Below are 22122 nucleotides of genomic sequence, written 5' to 3'. Positions count from 1 at the left end.
GGACACAGGCTAGAAGAAGAAAATGTAACATTGCTTGTGGTGCAGCTTTCCAGGTTGGCTGCAGTAATAGTGCTGGCTGAAGGCCAAGACTTATTTTCTAGTCCTTGGCTCCTCCCATATACCAGTTGCACCCAATTCTGTAGTCTATGCTTGTTTTAGAAAAAGGCTAGGAAAAATGTGCACACCTGTATCCTAAATTAGGGGCATCTCCTGTGTAACTCCACTCGTATGCAGGGGTTTTCTTACACCACTGCAACTAAAGAATCCAACTCTCCATTTAAATGCTCTGTCTGCTTCAAATTTTTACTAAGCCATAGTAACTTCAAGAGTCCCATTGATCACTGAAGTGTGCACAGCAAAGTTTTGCTGAACAGAAGTCAGATCTGCCCAGACCTTCCAGAAATGCGAGAATAGAAGAGAATAGTATGTTGCCAAACTACCTGAAAATATCCCTTGATTGAGTGGAAAGGAGATATTTTCATGCAGTTAGCTGTTGCATTGTAGTAACTTCTCTGAAAAGGGATCTGTCATAGTTTAACCCCAGCCAGCAACTAAGCACCACACAGCCTCTCACTCATTCCCCCCCCACTGGGATGACGAATAGAATTGGAAAGGCAAAAGTGAGAAAATTTGTGGATTGAGATAAAGGTAAAGCAAAAGCTGCACACTGATAGCAAAGCAAAATAAGGAATTAATTTACCACTTCCCATTGTCAGGCGGGTGTCCAGCCTGACAGGAAAGCAGGGCTGCATCATGCCCAACAGTTACCTGGAAAGACAATCATCATCACTCTGAACATACTCCCTTTCTTTCTTCCCCTAGCTTTACATACTGAGCATGATGTCAGATGGTATGGAATACCCCTTTGGTCAGTTGAGGTCAGTTGTGCTGCTGTGTGCCCTCCCAGCTTCTTGTGAACCTCCAGCATGCTTGCTGATGGGGGGGTGTGAGAAGCAGAAAAGGCCTTGATGCTGTGTAGGCACCACTCAGCAGTAGCTGAGCTCTTATCAGCACAAATCTCAACCATAGCTCCATACCAGCTACTACCCCAGCCAAAACCAGTGCAGGATCACAAAGTTTCTGAATTGTTTCTTTGGAGTACTCTTAAAACGGAACTTTCTACACACTTCTGTTTAGTGTAATAGAAGTTTGTCTGTTTTAAGTGTAGCTTTAAAAAGTAAAAAAGTTACTGTTGGGCTTCACTGTACTTAGTAATTTCAAGTTAATTCTCAGAGTTGGTTAAATCTTTAAATATATTGGGTCCTTGTTGCAGGGCCTGCCTCTGAACCAGGAGGCAGAAATGTAGCACAGCAGTAAACCAAACAGCTTTATCCATAGTGAGATAAGAAGCAGGTCTTACTCAGAGGAGTGAGTACTTAATACCTTGTGTCAAAGTATTTTAGTTTTAGTTGAAAGGATCTTGGAGCTGGCTGTGGGAAGGAAAGGGAGAGAAGCCAAAGTTAGTTCTATGAGGCAGTAGTAGAAAGTTGAAGATTAAGCAACCTATACTTGTTTCTAAAGGTTACCCAAGATTTTTGTCACTGAAACAGTAATGAACTTACAGGTATCAGAACTTTGAATAGATGTGTTGAATGTGGTGGTGCTCTTAACTGTTCAAGTATGACAATGTGTTTCTCTGTTTCAATCTCAGGAATGTTCCTGAGGGTGCTGAGCCTGAAATAATTTCAACCATCAAAAAGACATTTAACTTTGGTCAAAGTGAAGCAGTTCATTTGTTTCAGACACTGCTGGAATGCATGAAGAAAAAAGAACTTGTAAGTAGATCTTGCCATAAATTTTTATGCACAGTATGCTTGTGGATATAATATTAAATTGTGTTTTGTGTTGTGTATATTGTGTATGACCAAGAGACATTGAAAAACTTTTTTGGGGGGTGGTGGAGGGGGGTGGTGTATATTGGATCTTCCAGTTACAGTCAAATACAGTGTCTACTTTCTCTCATGGCCAAGAGAGACTTAATTCTTGTGATTATTTCTGGTAATCAGAGTTAGTTTATAGTGTGTATGTATTTTGTATTTGGGTTGCTGTCTTTTTTGCTTACTTTGAATGGTAGGCATTGGAAAGGACCGCTAGGGACCATCTAGTCCAGCTTCCCTGCTAAAGCAGGTTTGCCTAGATCAGGTTACCCAGAATGACATCCAGGGTGGGTTTTTAAAGTCAGGCAGGTTGATTTCATAATCTGTAATGAACTGGAGGTATAAACAGAATACTGTGTGATGTTGATAGACAATAGAAAATTGTAGTAATAGTGGCAAAAGAAGTTCAAATTGATAGAGTGTGAGGAGTTTCTGCTATGCTTTTTGTTCTAAAAGATTCTCTTGTGTGGCACCTAAATTAGGAAAACAGAACAGTAGCACAGTAAAAGGAAGTTTAAATTGAGCATAGTCCTAAATTGCATAGAAGATATGGCAGGTTTTAAAATGTATTTAAATTCCTGATGTAAAAGACTGGAACTAATCACCTTTGCCTGATAATAACAACTTTAAAACATGTTGTCCTCCTTTTACCCTTTTGGACAGATTACAGTTTTTCATGTTGGGTCAGATGAACATCAGGACGTTGATGTTGCAATACTTACAGCATTGTTAAAAGGTGAGACTTTTCACTTGAAGAGCATTTGAAATCCCCAGCTGTTGTTGTCTAGTGTTTATATGATAGATTGTTTATAAAATTCTACAATCTGTAAGAATCTTCAGGTTTTAAGCAAATAATTACAATGTAGTCTCATTGTGTAATATAATCATGTGTCATAAATGATAAAATGTACTGCAACATTGTGGTGGATTGCTTCATTTGGCTTTTCTAGGAAGCAAGAATGTTTGCTGTCTTATTTCAATGAATGTAATTGTTTTTGGTTTTGCTTCTTAAGGCACGAATGCATCTGCATTTGACCAGCTTGTTCTTACACTTGCGTGGGATAGAGTCGACATAGCCAAAAATCATGTTTTTGTTTATGGGCAACAATGGCTGGTATGTAACGATCTGGAATAAGCAGAACAGTATTTTCTAAAGGAGAGAAACTCATCTTGCTGTGAAGAAAGACTCTTTTGACTTTTATAGAGAGAGACTGCAGAATACTGACACAATTATTTTGAGGACAGTAATTTTTGCATAATGCATAGTCCTACAGCTGTTTCGCTATTGTGTAGTTGAAAATGGTCCACAAAATTTCAGCAATTGCTCAGTGTTCTGATTAATGAGGGGAGAAAAGACATTGGCACGAATTTAGCTTCCATTTTTTGCAGTCAGATCCTCTTCCTTTTTTACAGTTGCATGGTTATAGGATGCTCTTAAGAAGCCTCTAGTAAAATGCACTGTTGGCAGTACTGCAGTGCCTTTTGAAGGGGAGGACAAAATGTCTGTTTCTTATAGCTTGCAGATTAGTTTGAAAACTACATTGTGGATCTTGCCTTTTTCCCCAGATTACTGTAAAAGTAAAATCTTACATAACTGTGCAATTAAAAGCACATGCTGTAAGACTTAGTGATAGCAATGATGGTTCTGAGCATTTGTCCTTGAAACAAATTGTGCTTTAAATATTTTATGCCTTTTGTGTTTTATCCAATACCAATCTATGGGAACGGTGTGACTGTGTTAAACTAAATGCCTGCTTAGCCCCATGTAATGGGTCAGTAGGAGATACCTATGGAAGAGTAGACGACTTGCTGAGTAAGTCTTCAGAATATTCCCTCATCCTGTAATTGTGTGAAGTTCAGGGGATTTTCTGACCCAAGGGTGACATGTTAGTATTTGTTAGCTTAGAAGGTTTCCCCAGCCCTGTAAATGAATGAGGCTGATGTGTAATCCAAGTACCCTTACTCTTGTGATACCCTGTTGTGCCACTTCCCTCTAGGCACTACCTTGTTAATTATTTGTTGTAGGTGGGCTCTCTGGAACAGGCTATGTTGGATGCCCTTGTGATGGATAGAGTTGCATTTGTGAAACTTCTGATTGAAAATGGAGTAAGCATGCACAAATTTCTTACAATTCCCAGGCTGGAAGAACTTTATAACACAGTAAGTGAATGACTGGTTTTTCTTTTTTAAGCTACTTTTAGAACAGCTTTTTAGTTCCTCACTGTGTTGTGTACTGGGTCATGTGCACTGGTCTGAAGGTTGTGGATGTTGATAGGGAAGGCTCCCTCACAAGCAGTTACAGCTGCTGTCTGATTGTTTTGTGGTGTCACAGCTGCTTTGTGGCTCTCCAGAAATTATACCAGAAATAGTATGTCAGCAGCATGTTCATCTGTGTATGATGTTTGGGATAGATAAAGAGAAAATTCTACAATTTCCCCTTTATCTATCCCAAACATCAGACAGTAGCCTTGCTGTGGAATGTAAATTAAAATATGTATTTGCTAAAACTTGTCTATAAACATTTAATGATATAAAACCCCCATAATGCTGCTGTTTCTGTGGGCTTAATTTTTTTTTTTCTTTTTCCAATTTTTTTTTTGGTAGTTTGAAGTGTTTGCATTTATTACATTGTGACAGTTAGCTTAAAAACTAGGAATGAAAAAAAATGAATTAGTTTGGAGCCAACATGCACAAGTATTTGGCATCTACTGTAGTCTTCTCATGTTGTCAGCAAACTCTAAATTTCTCATTTCAATTTTTCCTCCCCCCCTTCTTTTTTTTAATGAAGAAACAAGGCCCAACTAACCCAACACTCTTCCATCTTGTTCGAGATGTCAAACAGGTATGATGTAAACAGAAAAATCTTTTTAAACTAACGATGGTAATTCCTTTTTACTGGTTTAGTGATTGGCCATTGGAATGGGCTGCCCAGGGAGGTGGTGGAGTCACCGTCACTGGAGGTGTTTAGGAAGAGACTGCATGGGGTGCTTGGTGCCATGGTTTAGGTCATTAGATGGTGTTGGATGATAAGTTGGACTCAATGATCTTGAAGGTCTCTTCCAACCTATTCTATTCCATTCCTTGTGTCCGACTGTCAATTTAGTTTTATTAATTAAATTTTATTGCAAATAAGAAGTTGCCTCTGCAGCCATTCTGTTGTTTCCAGTACTTAGTGTTGCATGCTTAGTGCTCTGCTGTCAGGAGGATGTTAAATTTGAAAAACGTTGGCTCTTCCATCTTACTTGGAATTGCTTTCCTTTTGTGGGGATTCAAATCTGATACATCCAGCTAGGAGTAAGTTTGGCTGTTAAAATAATAGGCAAAAACCCCACGTTGCCACCTCTGCAACAGAATGAACATCCACCCTGATAAGAGAGATCATGCAGAAAACAAGTTATAACCTTGTCTTTTTTTGATACTGAGCCTTGTAGATGTTGGCAGTTTTTTAATCATGGAATTTATTTAAAGTTGCGATGGAATGTGTAGAAACACTCTAAACAAGTTCAAGATTATAATTTTGAAATGCTAAAAATACTTCTTGTGTTCTTAGGGAAATCTGCCTCCAGGATATAAAATCAACCTGATTGATGTGGGACTGGTTATTGAATATCTCATGGGAGGAACCTATAGGTGCACCTATACAAGAAAACGCTTTAGAGCTATATACAACAGTCTCAGTGGGAACAATCGGGTATGTGGCCGTGAGTAACGGGGCATGCTGATTCCTGGGTTCTTAACTAAAACAAACCTGTGTGTTTTGGAGAATTGGCTCCATATTGCTTTGTTCTTCTTGTCAAAGGCGATAGTGAGGCCTCTGAGGGCAGCTGGTAGCTCTTTTGAAACTGAGGACAAACAAAAGGTTTTGTTTTCCTGCTCCTTATTCCGGTGCATCTAAATACCTTCTGTTACTGGAACTTTTCCTGCTCACAGAGGAATGGGTGCTAGGCATGCTGATTGGGATGCAGGTATCTTAGCTCCTCATAAAATAGTAAATGTAGCTGTCTGCTTTGTTACTTCTTAAAAAAACCCAAAACCAAACAAAAGACCCCACCACAACAACTTCTTAAATATCCATCAGAAAAACTCTTGTTGCTGTTATCCAAGTTCATCAGTGTTTCAGTGAAGAAGTGACTGTTTAATTGGTCAACTAATTAGCTATAAACAGATGACTTTATCATGTCTAGCAGGTAAGAGCAAAGAAATCAAGTCAAATGCCTCCCCCTTCTTGTTGTTGCAGCGGTCAGGGCGAAATCCTTCCAGCACTACTCCTCAGATGTGTAAAAGCCATGAGTCTTTTGGTAACAGGGCAGACAAGAAAGAAAAAATGCGCCATAATCACTTCATCAAGACAGCGCAGCCATACAAACCAAAGGTATGGATGTGTGAGGGGAACATTGTGGGGGGTGATTTGAAGTAGTTGAGAGTAGAGAACCTGGTGTGAGCAGCAGTAGCTTTAATGGCTTTGGTCAAGCTGGAATTTCAGCCTTGCTTTTGTACTTGTCTGTAAACTGTCCAGCATGCTCACATGATTCTGTACAGAGTGTTTATCTTTCTGTATAGTAGTCTCCTGGACAGGTTCTGATATGTTCTAGCAATGATGGGGAGGCTCACATGGCTTCATAGATGGAACAAGATTTGGCCATGTGTTACTGTAATCAGTATCCATGAGTTTCCTCATTCATATGTAAGTATATTGGTTATTTCATTCCTTTTGATCTATAAATCAAAGGCATTCAGTCTTCCAGTTAATAAAATTAGTTGGACTCAACAGCATTTTTTTGAACAAAAGTTCCAGCTGCTTAAAAAAATTATATATAACTTGATTTTTGGCTCACTCAGCATTTTATGTCAAGTTCTGTAATGACCTGGCTTAGAGATTTAAAATGTAACTTTCTGATTTTATTTTAAAGATTGACACTGGTGCAGAAGAGGGAAAAAAGAAAAGAACCAAAGATGAAATAGTAGACATAGATGATCCTGAAACAAGACGCTTTGCTTATCCTCTGAATGAGCTGTTGCTTTGGGCGGTGTTAATGAAGAGGCAGAAGATGGCCCTTTTTTTCTGGCAGCATGGGGAGGAGTCCATGGCAAAAGCCTTAGTTGCTTGCAAAGTGTATCGTTCAATGGCATATGAAGCAAAACAAAGTGACCTTGTTGATGATACTTCAGAAGAACTGAAACAGTATTCCAAGTAAATAGCATTTACATTGTTACAGATTTTTTTTGGTAATTTACAGTGAAAGTAGCAGGCTATATATGAACACAGCACAAACTGTTCCATTAGTTCACTGAAGACAGTTCCTTCCTGCAAAAAGTATTAAGTGGCATTCTAACAGAAGTTTTATGTTAGATACTGTTCTCTCTTGAGAGCTGTTACAAGTAATGATTTATAGTTAAATTAAAATGACACTTGATATGCCATTTACTTACTTTCATGTAATGATATGCCATTACTTACTTTCATGTAATCTCCTTGCATGTTTTAACAGCTGTTTGCAGCCTGCATATGTTTTCAATAGCAGTCACAGATTCATGTGTTGTAGTTACAAATTACTGTATACAGTATATCTATACGGAAGGGAATGGTAACAGTGCTTTTCAGTTTATGCCACTGGGAGTTTTAATTGTACAAGAAAATTCAACCTAGACACAAGGTTGTTTCTGTAGATAGTAAATTTTGTTCTGTTGTTTTTTCTTCATTCTAGCGAGTTTGGTCAACTTGCAGTTGAACTGTTAGAACAGTCCTTCCGACAAGATGAAACTATGGCAATGAAATTACTAACCTATGAGCTTAAAAACTGGAGCAACTCAACTTGTCTGAAGCTAGCAGTGTCATCAAGGCTTCGTCCCTTTGTGGCACATACTTGTACACAGATGTTGTTATCAGATATGTGGATGGGAAGGCTGAATATGAGGAAGAATTCATGGTACAAAGTAAGCATTGTCACAGTTTGATGGTGTACAAAGTGGAATTTCTTTAAATGGAAGGAAAGCATGTGTTTAAGTGCTGTTAGTATGAAGCTTTCACAGCTGTAGCTTATCTTATGAAATCCTGTTAAACAGCCTCATGTACCCTTAAAAAAATGTATTTATCATAAACTCTTCTTTTGACACTGTATTATCTTTTCAAATAAGGTACAGAAATATAGAAGGCAAAAACCAGGCAAGTAGCCTTTACTCAAAGGCTTAAAGAGATCATGTGAATACTAATCCACTACTAAAATCATAGTGGTAAAAAACCTTAACAGACAGAAACCTGCCATAAGAATGTAGTTTCATGCATTTTGGCTTTTACAGGTGGCATAAGATTCATGTAGAAAAGCCTTGTGTATATCTTATTTTGGAGGAAGAAACTGAGCAAAAGCAGAGCACAGAGTGAAACCAGGGTGGGCAAATTTGGGATAGGTTTTCCAGTGGTGCCTTTTTGGGTACAGATGAGCTGAGCCAAAATGGGAGTTGTGTATTTCTTTGAGGTAGTGTACCAAAATGTAATTATTGATAGGAATATAATGAAAAAACAAAACAACTTTCCTACAAAATATCTACAGGCATCATTTAACTTGTGACCTACTAACATCCTTTTTCATAATTGATTAACAGTTTTCTTGCTTGCTTTGTAACAGCCTAATGACAATAAATAGCTTTCAGTTATTCTCTTCATCCATACCTTGGCTCATTTTTTTACCATAATTTGAAGAAAACCCCTAAAACAAACAAAATGTTCCCTTCTCCTCCTCTCCCAACAAAACACAACCTCCACTTCTGTATGTTTTTTTCAGTATACCTTGATAGTGCACAGTTCCAGAGTTTCTGGAAGGGGATTAAAGAATAGTGTAAACAGAACACCTCTGAATCTTCAGGCTAAGAGTGCATGTGCCTTCCTAGTGGCTTTGAATTTTGGAATTTGTTGTTGAATTTCCATTTTTATTTTCTCCCCCCCCCCCCTATATCTTCAAGGCACACTCTTAGCCTCTTACATGTGTATATAAGTAATAACAACTAATAATTTTCTACTTGTTTTTTTTTCCTCATAGTAACAAACAAATGAAATTTGGATAATGTATTTTCAGAGCATTGTTCTATATTGGTGTATTCTAATAGTTTACTGTACCTGGGAACTATTTACATCTACTCTTTGTCTTTTCCAGGTGATACTGAGTATTTTACTCCCTCCTGCTATATTGCTGTTGGAATACAAGACCAAGGCTGAAATGTCACATATTCCTCAGTCTCAAGATGCACATCAAATGGCAATGGATGATAGTGAAAACAACTTCCAGAATGCAGCAGACGAAATACCTATGGTAATGTGGGACAAGGAGAGATATTAAAACCAGAATGAATTTAGAATAAACAATTATATTTTAAAATCAAAGCAAGAGTTAAAATGAGTGTCCAAAAGCATATATTTCTGCATGTGAAGTTTAACTGTCCTTTCATTTTAGGAGGTGTTTAAAGAAGTAAGGATCTTGGACAGTACTCTAGAAAAGCATGATATGGAGACTCCAGCAAAACCTAAAAGGCTTCCAATTACACAGAAGTTTTACGCATTTTATCATGCACCGATTGTGAAGTTCTGGTTTAACACGGTGAGTTTTCTTCTGTGTTACTGTCATTTTGTTTGGAAATCTAATACGGATTTTGGGGGTTCTTTCTCCAACACATAGTGACCTGGATCAAAGTTTTAATCACTCTTCCAAAAAATAAACCAACACCCCTTACTTTGCTAAGCTGAAAATGAGGTGTACTTGATTTCAACAAACTGCATATGCAGGCATGCATTTGAGAAATACTTTTTGGTGGTGCTTTTGGTTGGTTGGGTTTTTGTTTTGTGTGGTTTGGTTACTTGTTTGGTTTTTTTTAAAGAGTTTTATTAGCATGCAAATTTTTATTCTGACCCGAGCAGTTAACTTCCTCAGTTGCTAGCAGGGATTCTGTAGTCATTTATTAGCCTAAAGTGTTCGTGCACAGCTTTCTTTCAATTGCTGCAAAACACACTGAATTTTGTATCAAAGGAAAGATAACTGTAATAAGAACCAAGTAAATAGATCATTACAGCTATTTTTCCTCTTCTAAGAAAATGTTTATATTCCCTTATAAATAACAAGTTCTCAGCTTAAATGGGTAAATACAGTACTATAATCCTACTTGAAGCTTCTATTTTGTGCCACATCAAAAGATTCCACGCACTTCTATGAAGAAGTAATTCTACATATAATTTTTATTGGTTTTGTTTCTAGTTGGCTTACTTGGGATTCCTCATGCTCTACACATTTGTGGTTCTTGTGAAAATGGAAGAGTTGCCGTCTGTTCAAGAGTGGATTGTTATTGCTTACATTTTCACATCGGCAATTGAGAAAATTCGTGAGGTTTGCCTGCAACAATCTGTCATTTGAGTTGGGTTTTGGTTGGTTTGTTCTGGTGGGGTTTTCGGGGTGTTGGTTTGTTTGGATTTGTTTCTTGTGGGGTTTTCCTATTGGTACTTTTTCTTTTTGTCAATTAAAACAATATGCTTTAAGCTGTTCATAAACAAGATGGACTAAGAGACTTCAGGTATCAGAGCAGACAATGCTATATCTTTATCTTAAACTTTGGTATAGTCTGCTAATTTCAATACCAGTGTTACTTGGCTTGGTTGGTCTTTGCTTACTTTTCTTCTGTTTCCAATGGGGAAGAGATGGAGATCCATAAAAAGGAAATGATTTTTTTTTTTCCTTCTAAATGTCAAGGAACTAACAATGACATCCTGGTCTCCTTTTGGTTTGGTTTGTGTTTGGTTATTGTGGGGTTTTGGGTGTGGGGTGTTTTTTTTCTGTAGCTCACTGTCCTTTTTGTAACAGTAAATACCTAAAAAAAAAAAACAACCCAACATTATCAAAAAAAGAATCCAAACCCCAAATTGTTCAGATGAAAGGAAACCTGTATCTGTGTCCTTGTGGTGAAGGTGATGCTGGTTTTAATTTCTCAATGCGAACCAAATTACTGCTTTTGAACAGATGCTTTGTTTTTGCAAGAATACAAATGTTAGTGATTCGTGTATTTCAGTGTTAGTCTGTGTACAATGAAAGTGAGCAGACTTGACTTCTCTTTTTATTGCAGATTTTTATGTCAGAAGCTGGGAAGATAAATCAGAAGATTAAAGTGTGGTTCAGCGATTACTTCAATATCAGTGACACAGTTGCCATTGTCACTTTCTTCATCGGGTTTGCATTGAGATTTGGAGCAAAAGGGAGTTTTGGTGAAAACACTTACAGAGAAAATTATGTCTTTGTTGCTGGAAGAATAACCTATTGTCTCAATATCATTTTTTGGTATGTGCGATTACTGGATTTCCTAGCTGTGAATCAGCAGGCTGGCCCTTACGTCATGATGATTGGGAAAATGGTAAGGACTGCTTTGTCAGTGGATTTCTTATTATTCCCCAACTGAAATATGTGTTTTCTTACTGCATCCATTCGCAACTTATCTCGAAGTTTTACTTGGAAAAAGATTGCTTATCCTGGTGTCAGAATCTCAGTGTGCAGAATTGGCTAGCTGCAATGTAACTGGATGTATTGTGAAAACAAGTTTAGGAGTTTTCCTCTGTTCTGGAGTTTTCTCTCTCACAGATCTGTAAAAAGCTGGCAAATCATCCTTCTCTGGTCTGTTTTCTTCTTGGATGTCAAGAGACTTGCATGAATAACATGATGCCTTTTTTCTTGATTCATCTAGCATTGCTTCCCTTTTGAATCTGAGATTTATTTATAGTCTTTTTTTCCTTGCCTTTGCGCTCTCTAGTGTAAGACTTTTGTGTCCTAAAGCACCTTTATGTTTTGTGCTATGCAAAAGTGGGAATAGGTTGTGCCTCTGTTCTTGTCTTCTCACAGAAAAGTACTCAAACTTAAAAATAAATAACTTTACTGTCAGTGAGCTATTGTAAATACTGAAAAAGGTGTATTAAGGCTTGTGAACTGTATATATGAAGGTGGAAGGGGTATTTATTTTCTTCCCCCATAAAATGGTCTTACAAATTTGAATCCTTTGAAATTAAAGCATCAAATTGCTCATTTCTCACTTTCATTTCTTCCAAGAGGTGTAGGGTTCAGTGTTTCAGCCCTAGAAAAACTACCTCTGCCTTTTGTGCAGCTATTGAGTGTATTTAGGAAGTAATATTGCTCTTTGTGAGCTGCTGCTTATCCACATAATACATAATTTGAGTTAGAAAGGAAATAGTATCCTTGACCAAAGGGAATGGAGACTGAATGCCTTGTAAGAAAGGACAGGAAACCCACCAAATTTTTCTTTCAAGGTTCTTTACGTAAGAAAGTTTTCTGACTGAAATCTGTATTTCTTATGCTCTTTTCTATATGTAGTACATAGAAATCATCAAGCTTGCACTGTCACTGCAGAAGAGTTGTGAAATCATAGTTTTGACCTTGTGGGTTAATTGCCTTTTTTTTTGTGGTTGTAAACAGGTGGCCAACATGTTTTACATAGTGGTGATTATGGCACTGGTACTGCTTAGTTTTGGTGTTCCCCGGAAAGCAATACTGTATCCTGATGAAGCGCCCTCTTGGACTCTTGCTAGAGATATTGTGTTTCATCCATACTGGATGATTTTTGGTGAAGTGTATGCCTATGAAATTGATGGTAAGACACTGCAATTTTGAAAGCCATTACAAAGAAACTTTTGTCTTCTCAAGATCTTAGGAAATTCTAATTTTACTAAATTAAATGCCCAATATTGTTGACATTTGATTCTGTTAATTGGATTATCCCTTCTCTGTGGGCTGCAGGTGGATAACTGACTTGACTTTTCTGTTATCTTCCATAAAGCTCAAATGGCCTCAAATAAAGACTCTTCTTAATCACATTCTCTCACAATGCATGATTTTGGAATTCCCCCACAGCTGTCAAGACAAAAATTTTAACTCTGGTTGTGTATTGTGCTTTTTAAAAACCCAGTAGTTTGATTATACTACAGTATTAAAGAAAAAACTGTCTGCTAGATTTAATGACTATATTCCTAAGTGCATGGAGATATTTGTAACTGCAGAAGCTGTACATGGTAGTTGGTGGTTGTAATCTTTAGAAAAATTAAAAAGATCACTTAATAAACAGTGCATATTTACTCTGTATCTTTTTTCTCCCCCCTCACATAGTATGTGCAAACAATTCTGATGAAAAAGTTGCTCATCTCTGTGGCCCAGGAACATGGCTGACCCCATTTCTTCAAGCTGTCTACCTCTTTGTACAGTACATAATTATGGTTAATCTTCTTATTGCATTTTTCAAGTAAGTATATGAAAGTCGTTAATTTTTAATGATCCTTTGATAATTTTGTATTTCACTGCAATAAGATGACAGAATAAGAACTGATGCAGGTTCAGAGCAATGTCTTTTTTTCAGAGAATGAAATTGTTTCTTCAGCTGTATGTTCACTTACGTTCCTAAATTCATTTAACATTCTCTAGTTGAAGGAGATGAATTGTTGTAGGATAAATTCTTCTACAGTTCTCTGCAAGCGTTGGATTTCTAGGAGTAGCTCACTAACAGTGAGGAATGGCATGCTGCAGCATTAATGTTATCTGATCTAAAAATCTGAGTTTAGTTAGTTTATGTTTTTTTCCCAAAACTTGAAATTGGATCTCCTACAACCTTCAGTACACACCAAGTACTTTGTAATGTGGTACTTAAAACTGATGTATTTCTGAGGAAGGTTAGTGAGATGCTGCCAGATGAGAGAATTTTTTTAAACTGTCTCCTTGTTTTGGAGCATGGTGTTTTCTTGAATGTGTTTCTGACTTCCACTAGAATGATTTTGTAGTAAAAACAAATATGCTCTTGTGACTATCTTAACTAGGTTCAGAATTGTTATCAAAGTGTTTAAACAAAAACAAAACACCTCCAAACAAGAAAACAACCCCAAACACCACTCACCCCCAGGCTCCCAAAACCCACCTCAATGTGTTAATGTTTTTGTGTTTTATTTCAGCAACGTGTATTTACAAGTCAAGGCAATTTCAAACATTGTGTGGAAGTACCAACGCTATCATTTCATTATGGCCTACCATGAAAAACCTGTTCTGCCTCCACCACTTATTATTCTTAGCCACATGGCTTCCCTGTTCTGTTGCATATGTAAAAGAAGAAAGACAGACAAGACTTCAGATGGGCCAAGTATGAACCTTTGTTATCCAAAAAAATTGCAGTACCTTTTCAAAAACGTGATTAAAACAAACTGTCAGGAAAATGCTATGTTGTTTCCTTTAGTAATAGGTATGGTTGTTTGCCTTTAAGAATATAATACAGTCTCAAAGAAGTTGAAGTAGGTCTTGATTTTCCATGTTTTTGATACTCATAGATTCATAGAATGGTTTGGTTTGGAAGGGACCTTAAAGATCATCTAGTTCTAAACGCCCTGCTATGGGCAGGAACACGTCCCACTAGACCAGGTTGTTCAAGGCCTCTAATTCTCTTCAAGTCCCCAGTGGGTTTTGTTGTTTTGAAGGGTGAAATCCATAACCCCTGGAAGTCTCCACTGAAACTAATTTATGACAAAGCCAAACAAATGAATGAGATTAGAATTCCTCTTAGTATTAATGGAGGAAGAATCTTCTTTTCTTCAATACTTCTGTTCTTACAGGAAAACCTTTGAAAATTTAGAAAGGGGGGGAAAAAGTGTTCCGCAGATCCTGAAATCCAACTAAGGAGTCTAACTTCTGCCTCAAATTAAAAAGAACTGGAGGGTAGGGAGCATAAAGAATGATAATATTGTGCACAGATCCTCTCAGAATTACTTATGTTTTCTAAAGCTGAAATCTTTGACCTTGAGCTTTTGAGAAAGGAAGGGTCTTAGGTGGCACTGTGATTTTTTTGTTGTTGTTGTTAGTTATATTTTGTTTTCATTGTTTTATTTTTAACACCCTTTGTGAAGTTGTAAGTATTAGTTTTCAGCACCTGTGCTGCTTCACTGCATATCCATCTTCTTTACTCTGTTTCATCTCTCTTTAGAACTCTTCCTGACAGAAGAGGATCAAAAGAAACTTCATGATTTTGAAGAGCTCTGTGTGGAGATGTATTTCAATGAGAAGGATGATAAATTTCATTCGGGAAGTGAGGAAAGGATTCGTGTCACATTTGAAAGGTAGAACATTTGCAAATACATTTTATGAATAGAGAAGCTTGGAACTTTTGCAGGTTTTTTTAAAATGTGCTTTAAGGAGGAGGGTACAATACAGATCAAGAAACTGTGCAGACTTTAAGTCATGTCTTTCCGTTTCTGTAGAGAAACTTAATGTGATTAGTGATGCTTCCCGATTTGTAGCAGCACCCAGTAAGATGAGGCAATTGTGTTATTTTGTTTCTAATGATGTTTTAGTGCACTGATGCATTTGAAAAAGTGCTGCAGGCCCTCCATTGGTGTGTATGTTAATCCTTTGAGTCAAAAATTAATACAAATATATTATAAACCTAGTGGAATACTATAGTGGATGCTATCTTGACATTTCAGTGGGATTTTATCCTTATTAAATGGGCAGAAAGAGTTGCAGCGATGTTTGTTTTGCACACTGAGAAAAATGTCTTTCATAGCTACTTCCTAATTTGGTTTTTCTTAGGGTGGAACAAATGTGCATTCAGATAAAGGAAGTTGGTGATCGTGTCAACTACATAAAACGGTCATTGCAGTCTTTAGATTCGCAGATTGGCCACCTGCAGGACCTCTCCGCTTTAACTGTGGATACTCTGAAAACGCTGACTGCACAGAAAGCTTCAGAAGCTAGCAAGGTTCATAATGAAATCACACGGGAATTGAGCATTTCAAAGCATTTGGCACAAAACCTCATTGAGGATGGCTCTCTGAGGTCTTCAGTGTGGAAAAAGCATAGCATTGGAAACGTCTTTGGTTCTTTTCCACAAGGAGGCCTTGAAAGTAATAGTGCTTTGCTCTGTAACGTTGCTCCACGGGATGATAAAGAAGTTCAACATAAAACAATTGGTCAGGAGTTAGCTCTAGTTCCCCGAAGAGAAGACATAAACTTTCAAGAGGCAGGTTCCTCAGGCAGTGCCTTATTTGCAAATGCTGTTTCTCCTCCAGAACTTCGCCAACGAATACAGGCTGCAGAGATTTCAAAATCCGCTAGTAAAAGTAAAAAATTAGGCAATTCATCCAACAGCATGCCTCATGTAACATCCCCAACAGCTAAGTTTTTTGTTAGCACTCCATCTCGGCCCAGTTGCAAAAGTCAGCTGGATTCTTCAGCAAAGCATGAAGAGACTGTTTTCTCTAAGGCTACAGAAGGAGATAATAATGTAGAATTTGGTGCATTTGTGGGTAAGTATAACAAAGTAGATTCTGAATGTCCTGAAGTCGTTATTAGCTGCTCTTATCCTCTTGCTTCTGGCTCTGCTTGCCTTGCTTTCACCCAACCTTGTGTTGAAAATGGAGGATACATTAATTGTGGTTTTATTCATGATGAGAGTGACACTAATGATAACTACAGCTGCAGAGTTGACAAATGTGATCACCAGTTCTCTGTCAGCTTAACGAAGAACAACCCCAAAATGAAGTTCTCTTTGTCAACTGGCGACTTGACATCAACAGTCAGCTGCAGCGGCTTACGTGGAAAATTGAATATTAAAGATGAACTTTCCAAAAGTCAACATGTCCATGCAATGGAACTACAAACCCAAGATTTATGTTCTAACATCCTTATGGGACTACTTCATAAACTGTGGACCAAATCTAAGCCACAAGGTTTGACTTATCAAGAATTGTATAGTATTTTGGGTGTATTCCGGTTGCAGGTGACTTTATTCTACCATTTTGCTCTGCTTTTTTTTGCTTTTAACAACTCTAATTTCCCTATGTTGCTCGAATGTTTTTAACTTAATTTACCATTTCTTTATAATTCTGTCATATAGACAATATTTTTCTGAAAAACATTAGCCAGTTGTTGAGTAGTGTTGTGCAATTAGCAGCTCTACAACTTGGTATGGGCATTGTAGACAAACTTTTTGTGCCTCGTTATAAAGCTCCTACCTTGTCGTGGCATAAATCAGAAATATTGTCTATTTCTCAACATAATTACAGAAGACTTCTCAGGCTGATGGAATCCTGGACAAATATCTTTGTGGTATCTATCTGTGTCAAGCTGAGGGATCCTATGTTTCTAAACACTGTTAAGACACTGGGATCTTCCACTGTTGCCTAGGCTAATGTATCTTTAGACAGTTCTAAAGTCCTATTATTAAATACAGCATTATGCCTCCTCTAAAGTTTTGCTTAAAAGTAAAAAGGTGCACATTTTTGGTTAGTTACCTCCATATTTGAGCAGTAAAACAGTGGCAGATTCATTGCAAAACACAGGTGTGGGTTTACTAACTGGTTTCTGTAAATTAGATGATGCTTAAAGTACACTCAGTGTATAGCAGATCATCACGATCTGGAATTGTCAGGTTGTGTGCAGAGGTGTTGTCTTGCCTTAGTTCAGGGATGTTTCAGTGTCACCCAAAAATTTGTTGAGGATGTAAAAATTGAAATATTTAGACAAGGGTTTATTCTACTGCTCTGAAACCTGGAGTTTTAAGAAGTTCCCTACATGCCTTTTTAGATCCATGTGTGCATGGCAAGACCATCTACACGTTCGTACAGGCACTAGCAATTTGTTTACAATTTCCTTATGGTTTAAGCAAAGAATACTTTTTTTTAGATACAGAAAGCCAGACTGAACAAATAATGGACAGTGATTGTATAACTCTTACCTAATCTTTGAATGTACTTCACCACTAATAACTTTGACTACTAACTATACTTATTTTACTGGAGCCAAATTTTTTGTGTATGGTCCTCTTGACATCTCTAGCATTTAGAATATACTTTTCATTCTCCCTGTTCACACTTCATAAACCTTGTCAGACAGTGCAGCTTTCCATTGTGAAGCCAAGTAGATTATCATTCATTACAAAGCCATGTGCCTTGGTAAAATTGTAAAAGAAGGTTTTTTTCGCAACTGGGAGGATGAAGGGTATGTTGTAAAAGCTACCTCAAGGAAGCTGTCTGCTTTTCCTTCATTTGGTCAGATGCACATAAAAATACTGTAATTCTGACTGCCTTGTTCCTTTCACACGAGGAACATAGGCTTGACCAAAATTTTTAAATGTTAGTTTTACTTTCTGAGTTGTGGTAATCCTCTCTTTAATGTGGGAAAAGCAGTAGTTTCATATTAATATTTTGTTACACTGATTTTCTGTTTCAGTGTTTTGTAAATTCTTCTGTAGTGCAAACAAGCACGCAGAACTTAGATGGTTTGTAACTCTTGGCTATGGTGATGCAAACTGTTGGCATGGTCAGAACATTGGAGGTTGCCTTTGATTTTGAATTCTCTTTTTGAATTCACTGTGTCAAAGGTCACAGAGACAGCATGGAGTTAACGCGGTTTAAAGAGGCAGCAAGCAAAATTAAAGACAGAAGTGCTGATATCGAGGTAAGTATGGAAGACTTTTCTGTCAAACATCTTAATGGGGGAATCATTATTTTTTTTAACTGTAGTTGCTCAATATGTTTTCAATAAGTCATAAGAGCAAATATAATCAAAGAACTTGCAAAATGCAGCCTGGAAGGAATGTGATCTGGTTTACGATTTAAACCAAGTAAAATCGAGTGAAAACTCCTGCAACCTTCAGTACACACCAAGTACTTTGTAACATGGCACTAATGAAATGTTAAACAAGATCTGATGTGATGAAAGCTGACTACAACTGTGAATTGAGATAAAATTATGTATCACATCATTAGTGTGTAGTGAAACATCTGACACTCACAAATGTAAAGATTAGCATTTTGGAAGATTTTGGTGACCTTCCGTGATATTTTGTAGGGAATGGTGATAGTGTATAGTGTGTTTTAAAGTGGCAAAAACTGTTCATTGTGCTTCTGAGAGGAAAAGACCTTTCTAATAAAGTTGTCCTGAACTCAAATGATGCATAATTTTCATTTTATTAAAGTATAATAAAAATAACTGCATGCAAAGGGATTAATCATTACAAGCCCATCCCCGAGTTGAAAAGTATGTATAAAAAAGGCAAGTTTTCTCACTATAACTGTTAAAGATAAGTTAGTAAATAGAAGTTAAAATTTGCAGTTACCCCTTATTTGGTGGAGAATCTTACTTGAGGCTTGCATTATGACCATTTTCAGTGTCTGTATTTAGTTGAGTTGCTTGTTGTGGACTTCCTGAAAACTACAACGTGTGACCAAACCCCGCGTTGTTTGTGTGTTTATTTTTGGCATGGGTTTTTTTGGCAATAATGTTTACAGTTTCCATTGGTTTGGTTTTTAACAGGAGCAACAGGAAGACTTCAAAAAAGCTATATTGGAGGGCATGGACACAACCAGACTTCAAGTAAGTAAAGAGTATTTCTGTTTCCTAGAGACATTACTTTCACCACATATTTGATATATTCTTTACCGTGAAGACAGGGAATTCTGTTTTCTTCTGTCATTATATGTAAGTGAAAACTGGTGATGATTTTAAAAAGGGGAGGGGGAAAAAAAAAAAGGCAAGTTGTACCTTTGTACAAACACATCAAGGAGACATTCAGCTGTAAGTCTAAATAGCTCCAGGGTTTGGTACTACTGGGATGCAGACTTCAACAGCATTTCCAGATAGTACTACTGTTCTTAAACCCTGAGTAATAGGGTTGTCCCATCTTAACTGGTAGGACTGTTTTCATTCTTAGCTTTCATGTAGACACTGCAGATATTGATTATAAGATGCTGAAAATCTGAGCTGACTATAGAAATGCATATATATCTAAAATGTTCAGAAGATACATTCTGTGTTGCATTCCAGTGAAGTACTTATGTTGGGGGATGTAAAGGAATAGTCTGTCTTGTGTGTGTATATGCACACATACATACACACTAGACGTGCAAGTACAGATACACATTTTGGCCACAGAGAGATATACATAGAGGGGTGAGTATGTATATGTGTTTAGGGGTCTGTTTCCTTAGAGGTAAGGGTGACATTTCCTAACTATTAAAAATCTTGGAATCAAAAGCAGGACACTGCATTCTGAATTCAAGATTGTGAAGAATAGGAACCCTAGAATTTTTCCTTCTTACTCAGATAACCGTCAGAATTGATAGGCTGGTCCTGAGGAATGCTCCAGCCCTCTGCCACTCTACATGTAATTCTAGTTTGTGATGAAACAGCTTTTCTTTTATACAAGAGAAATATTTGTTGCCAAAAGCTGACCACGTCAGTAGATAATCCAGAGAATCTGTAATTATTATTAAGGAATACATCCCTGAGGATATTGCTTTCATAAAATGTAGGGGTTTATGTGGCGTGTCATCATAGGATTTTATTCCTATTTTCAGTGGGTCAAAACAACATGAACCAGAGCCATACTAAATGAGAACTGATAGCTAGTAAAATGCATGTGACAACTTGGTGCTTATAGAGATCCAGTGTGATGTGTATTTCTGTAGTTTATTGTGACATTCCCTTTAAAAGAAATGTTTCAATGTGTGTCAGTAGTCCTAATGTGCACCTGAAAACATTAAAGCTGATGGCTATCGTGGAGAGCATTTTGACTGAATTCTGCACTCAACTTCTACATTTCTGTACCTCATATTTGAGGCACATCCAGAAGTACAAAAACCTTTAAAAAAAAAATTAATAGAACTCCTAGATAGTCCTAGAAAAGAGAACTGGGCAGGTTGTATGTCAAGAGTAGTAGTTGAAAACAATGACAGTGGTGACTAATGGTATGTGGTTGATTGTTTTGTTTGGTTGATTTTCATAGGGTCTTCAAAGTAACTGTGGTCTAAGACAATCTAGTTCTTGTGGTGGGTTTACTGATCCTCTGGGAGTCCATTCAGAACAAAGTAAGTGTGTCACCTTTTCAGGTGATCTAATTTTCTTTCTACCTTGTCTTGATAATGCATATTCCAAGAAGATAACAAGAAAACACAAAAAGCATCCTGAAGTATTTTCATGGCTAGTGCTACTCGTATCTGCTCTTGTGGTTCATTGTGGTTCTTCTAGTCATGCTGGCTTAACTCTGTTGCTGTGTATTTGCCACAGATAGCTGAAGTCATAAAAATCTAAATGATACAGTCAGGACCCTGCTGGAAACTTGTGCAGCTCAGACAGTTGTGCATCAGGCTTTTTTAGGAGCGCCTCATTAAGGAGTCAGATGCTTGCTCTATTAGGAAATAGGCAAGTAACAATGACACGTGCCATTCTTTGTCCAGTCACAAATCTCTTTCTTTTGTAGTGTACAGCAAGAGCAGAAGGCCGTCTAGTGAAGACGCTCAACAAGTAGACTCTACAGCAGCCTTACTGACGGTTTGTATCTGCCTCTATTGTTGTTGCTAAGCAGAGCTAGAAACTGAAAAAATGAAGACGAAACTGTGGAGAGAGTAACACTGGTTTGTACCTCAGTTGTATTTGAGTCTTCATTCAACTGCAGTTCAGCGCAGCTTGCCAAAGGATTTCCAATAGACAGGAAGTACTGCAGGGTCTTAAAACCCATTACCACTCCACCTCCTACTGAATGGACTATGTTTTAATTACAAAAGTAAAACCTTACTTGTTTTCCCTCTGCTTTCTTTTAAAGGATTGGTTGCAAGGTAGACCTTCAAACAGCGGTCAAATGTAAGTAAGCTTTCTGCTAACTGAGCGATTTTTATTGCTCTGTAGCTTGTTTTTCTTTTATTGTCTTTGGCTATAGTGTTATTCAGTATTGTTCATGTAATGAAAAAACAAGGTTTAAGGGCATTTTTTCCCCCCACCTCTCCTAACGAATAACTGAATGTGTTCCCTGGAATGCTGCGACAGATTCTATTTAGATTAATGGGGTCACATGTCAGAGGGCAAAACATGCCCTTAAATGAAAATTACTTTGTTGACACTTATTAAGGAGCTAGCTTCCTGGTAAAGGTCTTTACCCAACCTTGCAAACTGTAAACCTTCTCTGAAATTGCACAGAATTTGCACTTGTTAACAATTATTCCCTGAGTTAGCTGTTAAAGCCATTACCTCGTTAATCTGATAACAGAAGGGTAAGCTGTTGTGAACAAGTTTTAATTAAAGCACCTCTGTGGGAATGAGCTCTTGTGATGCAAACTTTGCATAATGTGGTACGTGACTTGGTGGTATTTAAAGTGTAGCTCTGAAAACATTGAGCTTAGTTAACAGCCTTCCATTACTGGTTTGTAATTAAGAAACCTGTGCTGCCCTTGGGAAAAAAA

At 37.4% G+C, this 22122-nt stretch overlaps 1 protein-coding gene across 2 annotated transcripts in view; it reads left to right on the top strand.

Moving 5' to 3' along the window:
- The window catches only part of TRPM7 (transient receptor potential cation channel subfamily M member 7), a 59061-nt gene that overhangs the window by 30407 nt on the left and 6532 nt on the right, over nucleotides 1–22122 (top strand). For both annotated transcript variants that reach the window (XM_054169185.1, XM_054169184.1), the window contains exons 9-31: nucleotides 1652–1775; nucleotides 2541–2613; nucleotides 2891–2991; nucleotides 3903–4037; nucleotides 4666–4719; nucleotides 5428–5568; nucleotides 6115–6249; nucleotides 6788–7068; nucleotides 7583–7811; nucleotides 9026–9181; nucleotides 9323–9466; nucleotides 10118–10246; nucleotides 10977–11261; nucleotides 12332–12506; nucleotides 13019–13151; nucleotides 13852–14036; nucleotides 14871–15003; nucleotides 15476–16191; nucleotides 18267–18343; nucleotides 19202–19261; nucleotides 20673–20754; nucleotides 21147–21217; nucleotides 21489–21526. In XM_054169185.1, the coding sequence (XP_054025160.1) occupies nucleotides 1652–1775; nucleotides 2541–2613; nucleotides 2891–2991; nucleotides 3903–4037; nucleotides 4666–4719; nucleotides 5428–5568; nucleotides 6115–6249; nucleotides 6788–7068; nucleotides 7583–7811; nucleotides 9026–9181; nucleotides 9323–9466; nucleotides 10118–10246; nucleotides 10977–11261; nucleotides 12332–12506; nucleotides 13019–13151; nucleotides 13852–14036; nucleotides 14871–15003; nucleotides 15476–16191; nucleotides 18267–18343; nucleotides 19202–19261; nucleotides 20673–20754; nucleotides 21147–21217; nucleotides 21489–21526 (3657 nt within the window). The remainder of the gene's footprint in view (nucleotides 1–1651; nucleotides 1776–2540; nucleotides 2614–2890; nucleotides 2992–3902; nucleotides 4038–4665; nucleotides 4720–5427; nucleotides 5569–6114; nucleotides 6250–6787; nucleotides 7069–7582; nucleotides 7812–9025; nucleotides 9182–9322; nucleotides 9467–10117; nucleotides 10247–10976; nucleotides 11262–12331; nucleotides 12507–13018; nucleotides 13152–13851; nucleotides 14037–14870; nucleotides 15004–15475; nucleotides 16192–18266; nucleotides 18344–19201; nucleotides 19262–20672; nucleotides 20755–21146; nucleotides 21218–21488; nucleotides 21527–22122) is intronic.

Source organism: Dryobates pubescens, chromosome 17 (genome assembly GCF_014839835.1).
Source record: "Dryobates pubescens isolate bDryPub1 chromosome 17, bDryPub1.pri, whole genome shotgun sequence".
NCBI lineage: Eukaryota > Metazoa > Chordata > Aves > Piciformes > Picidae > Dryobates > Dryobates pubescens.
This window is presented reverse-complemented; position numbering and strand designations above follow the sequence as displayed.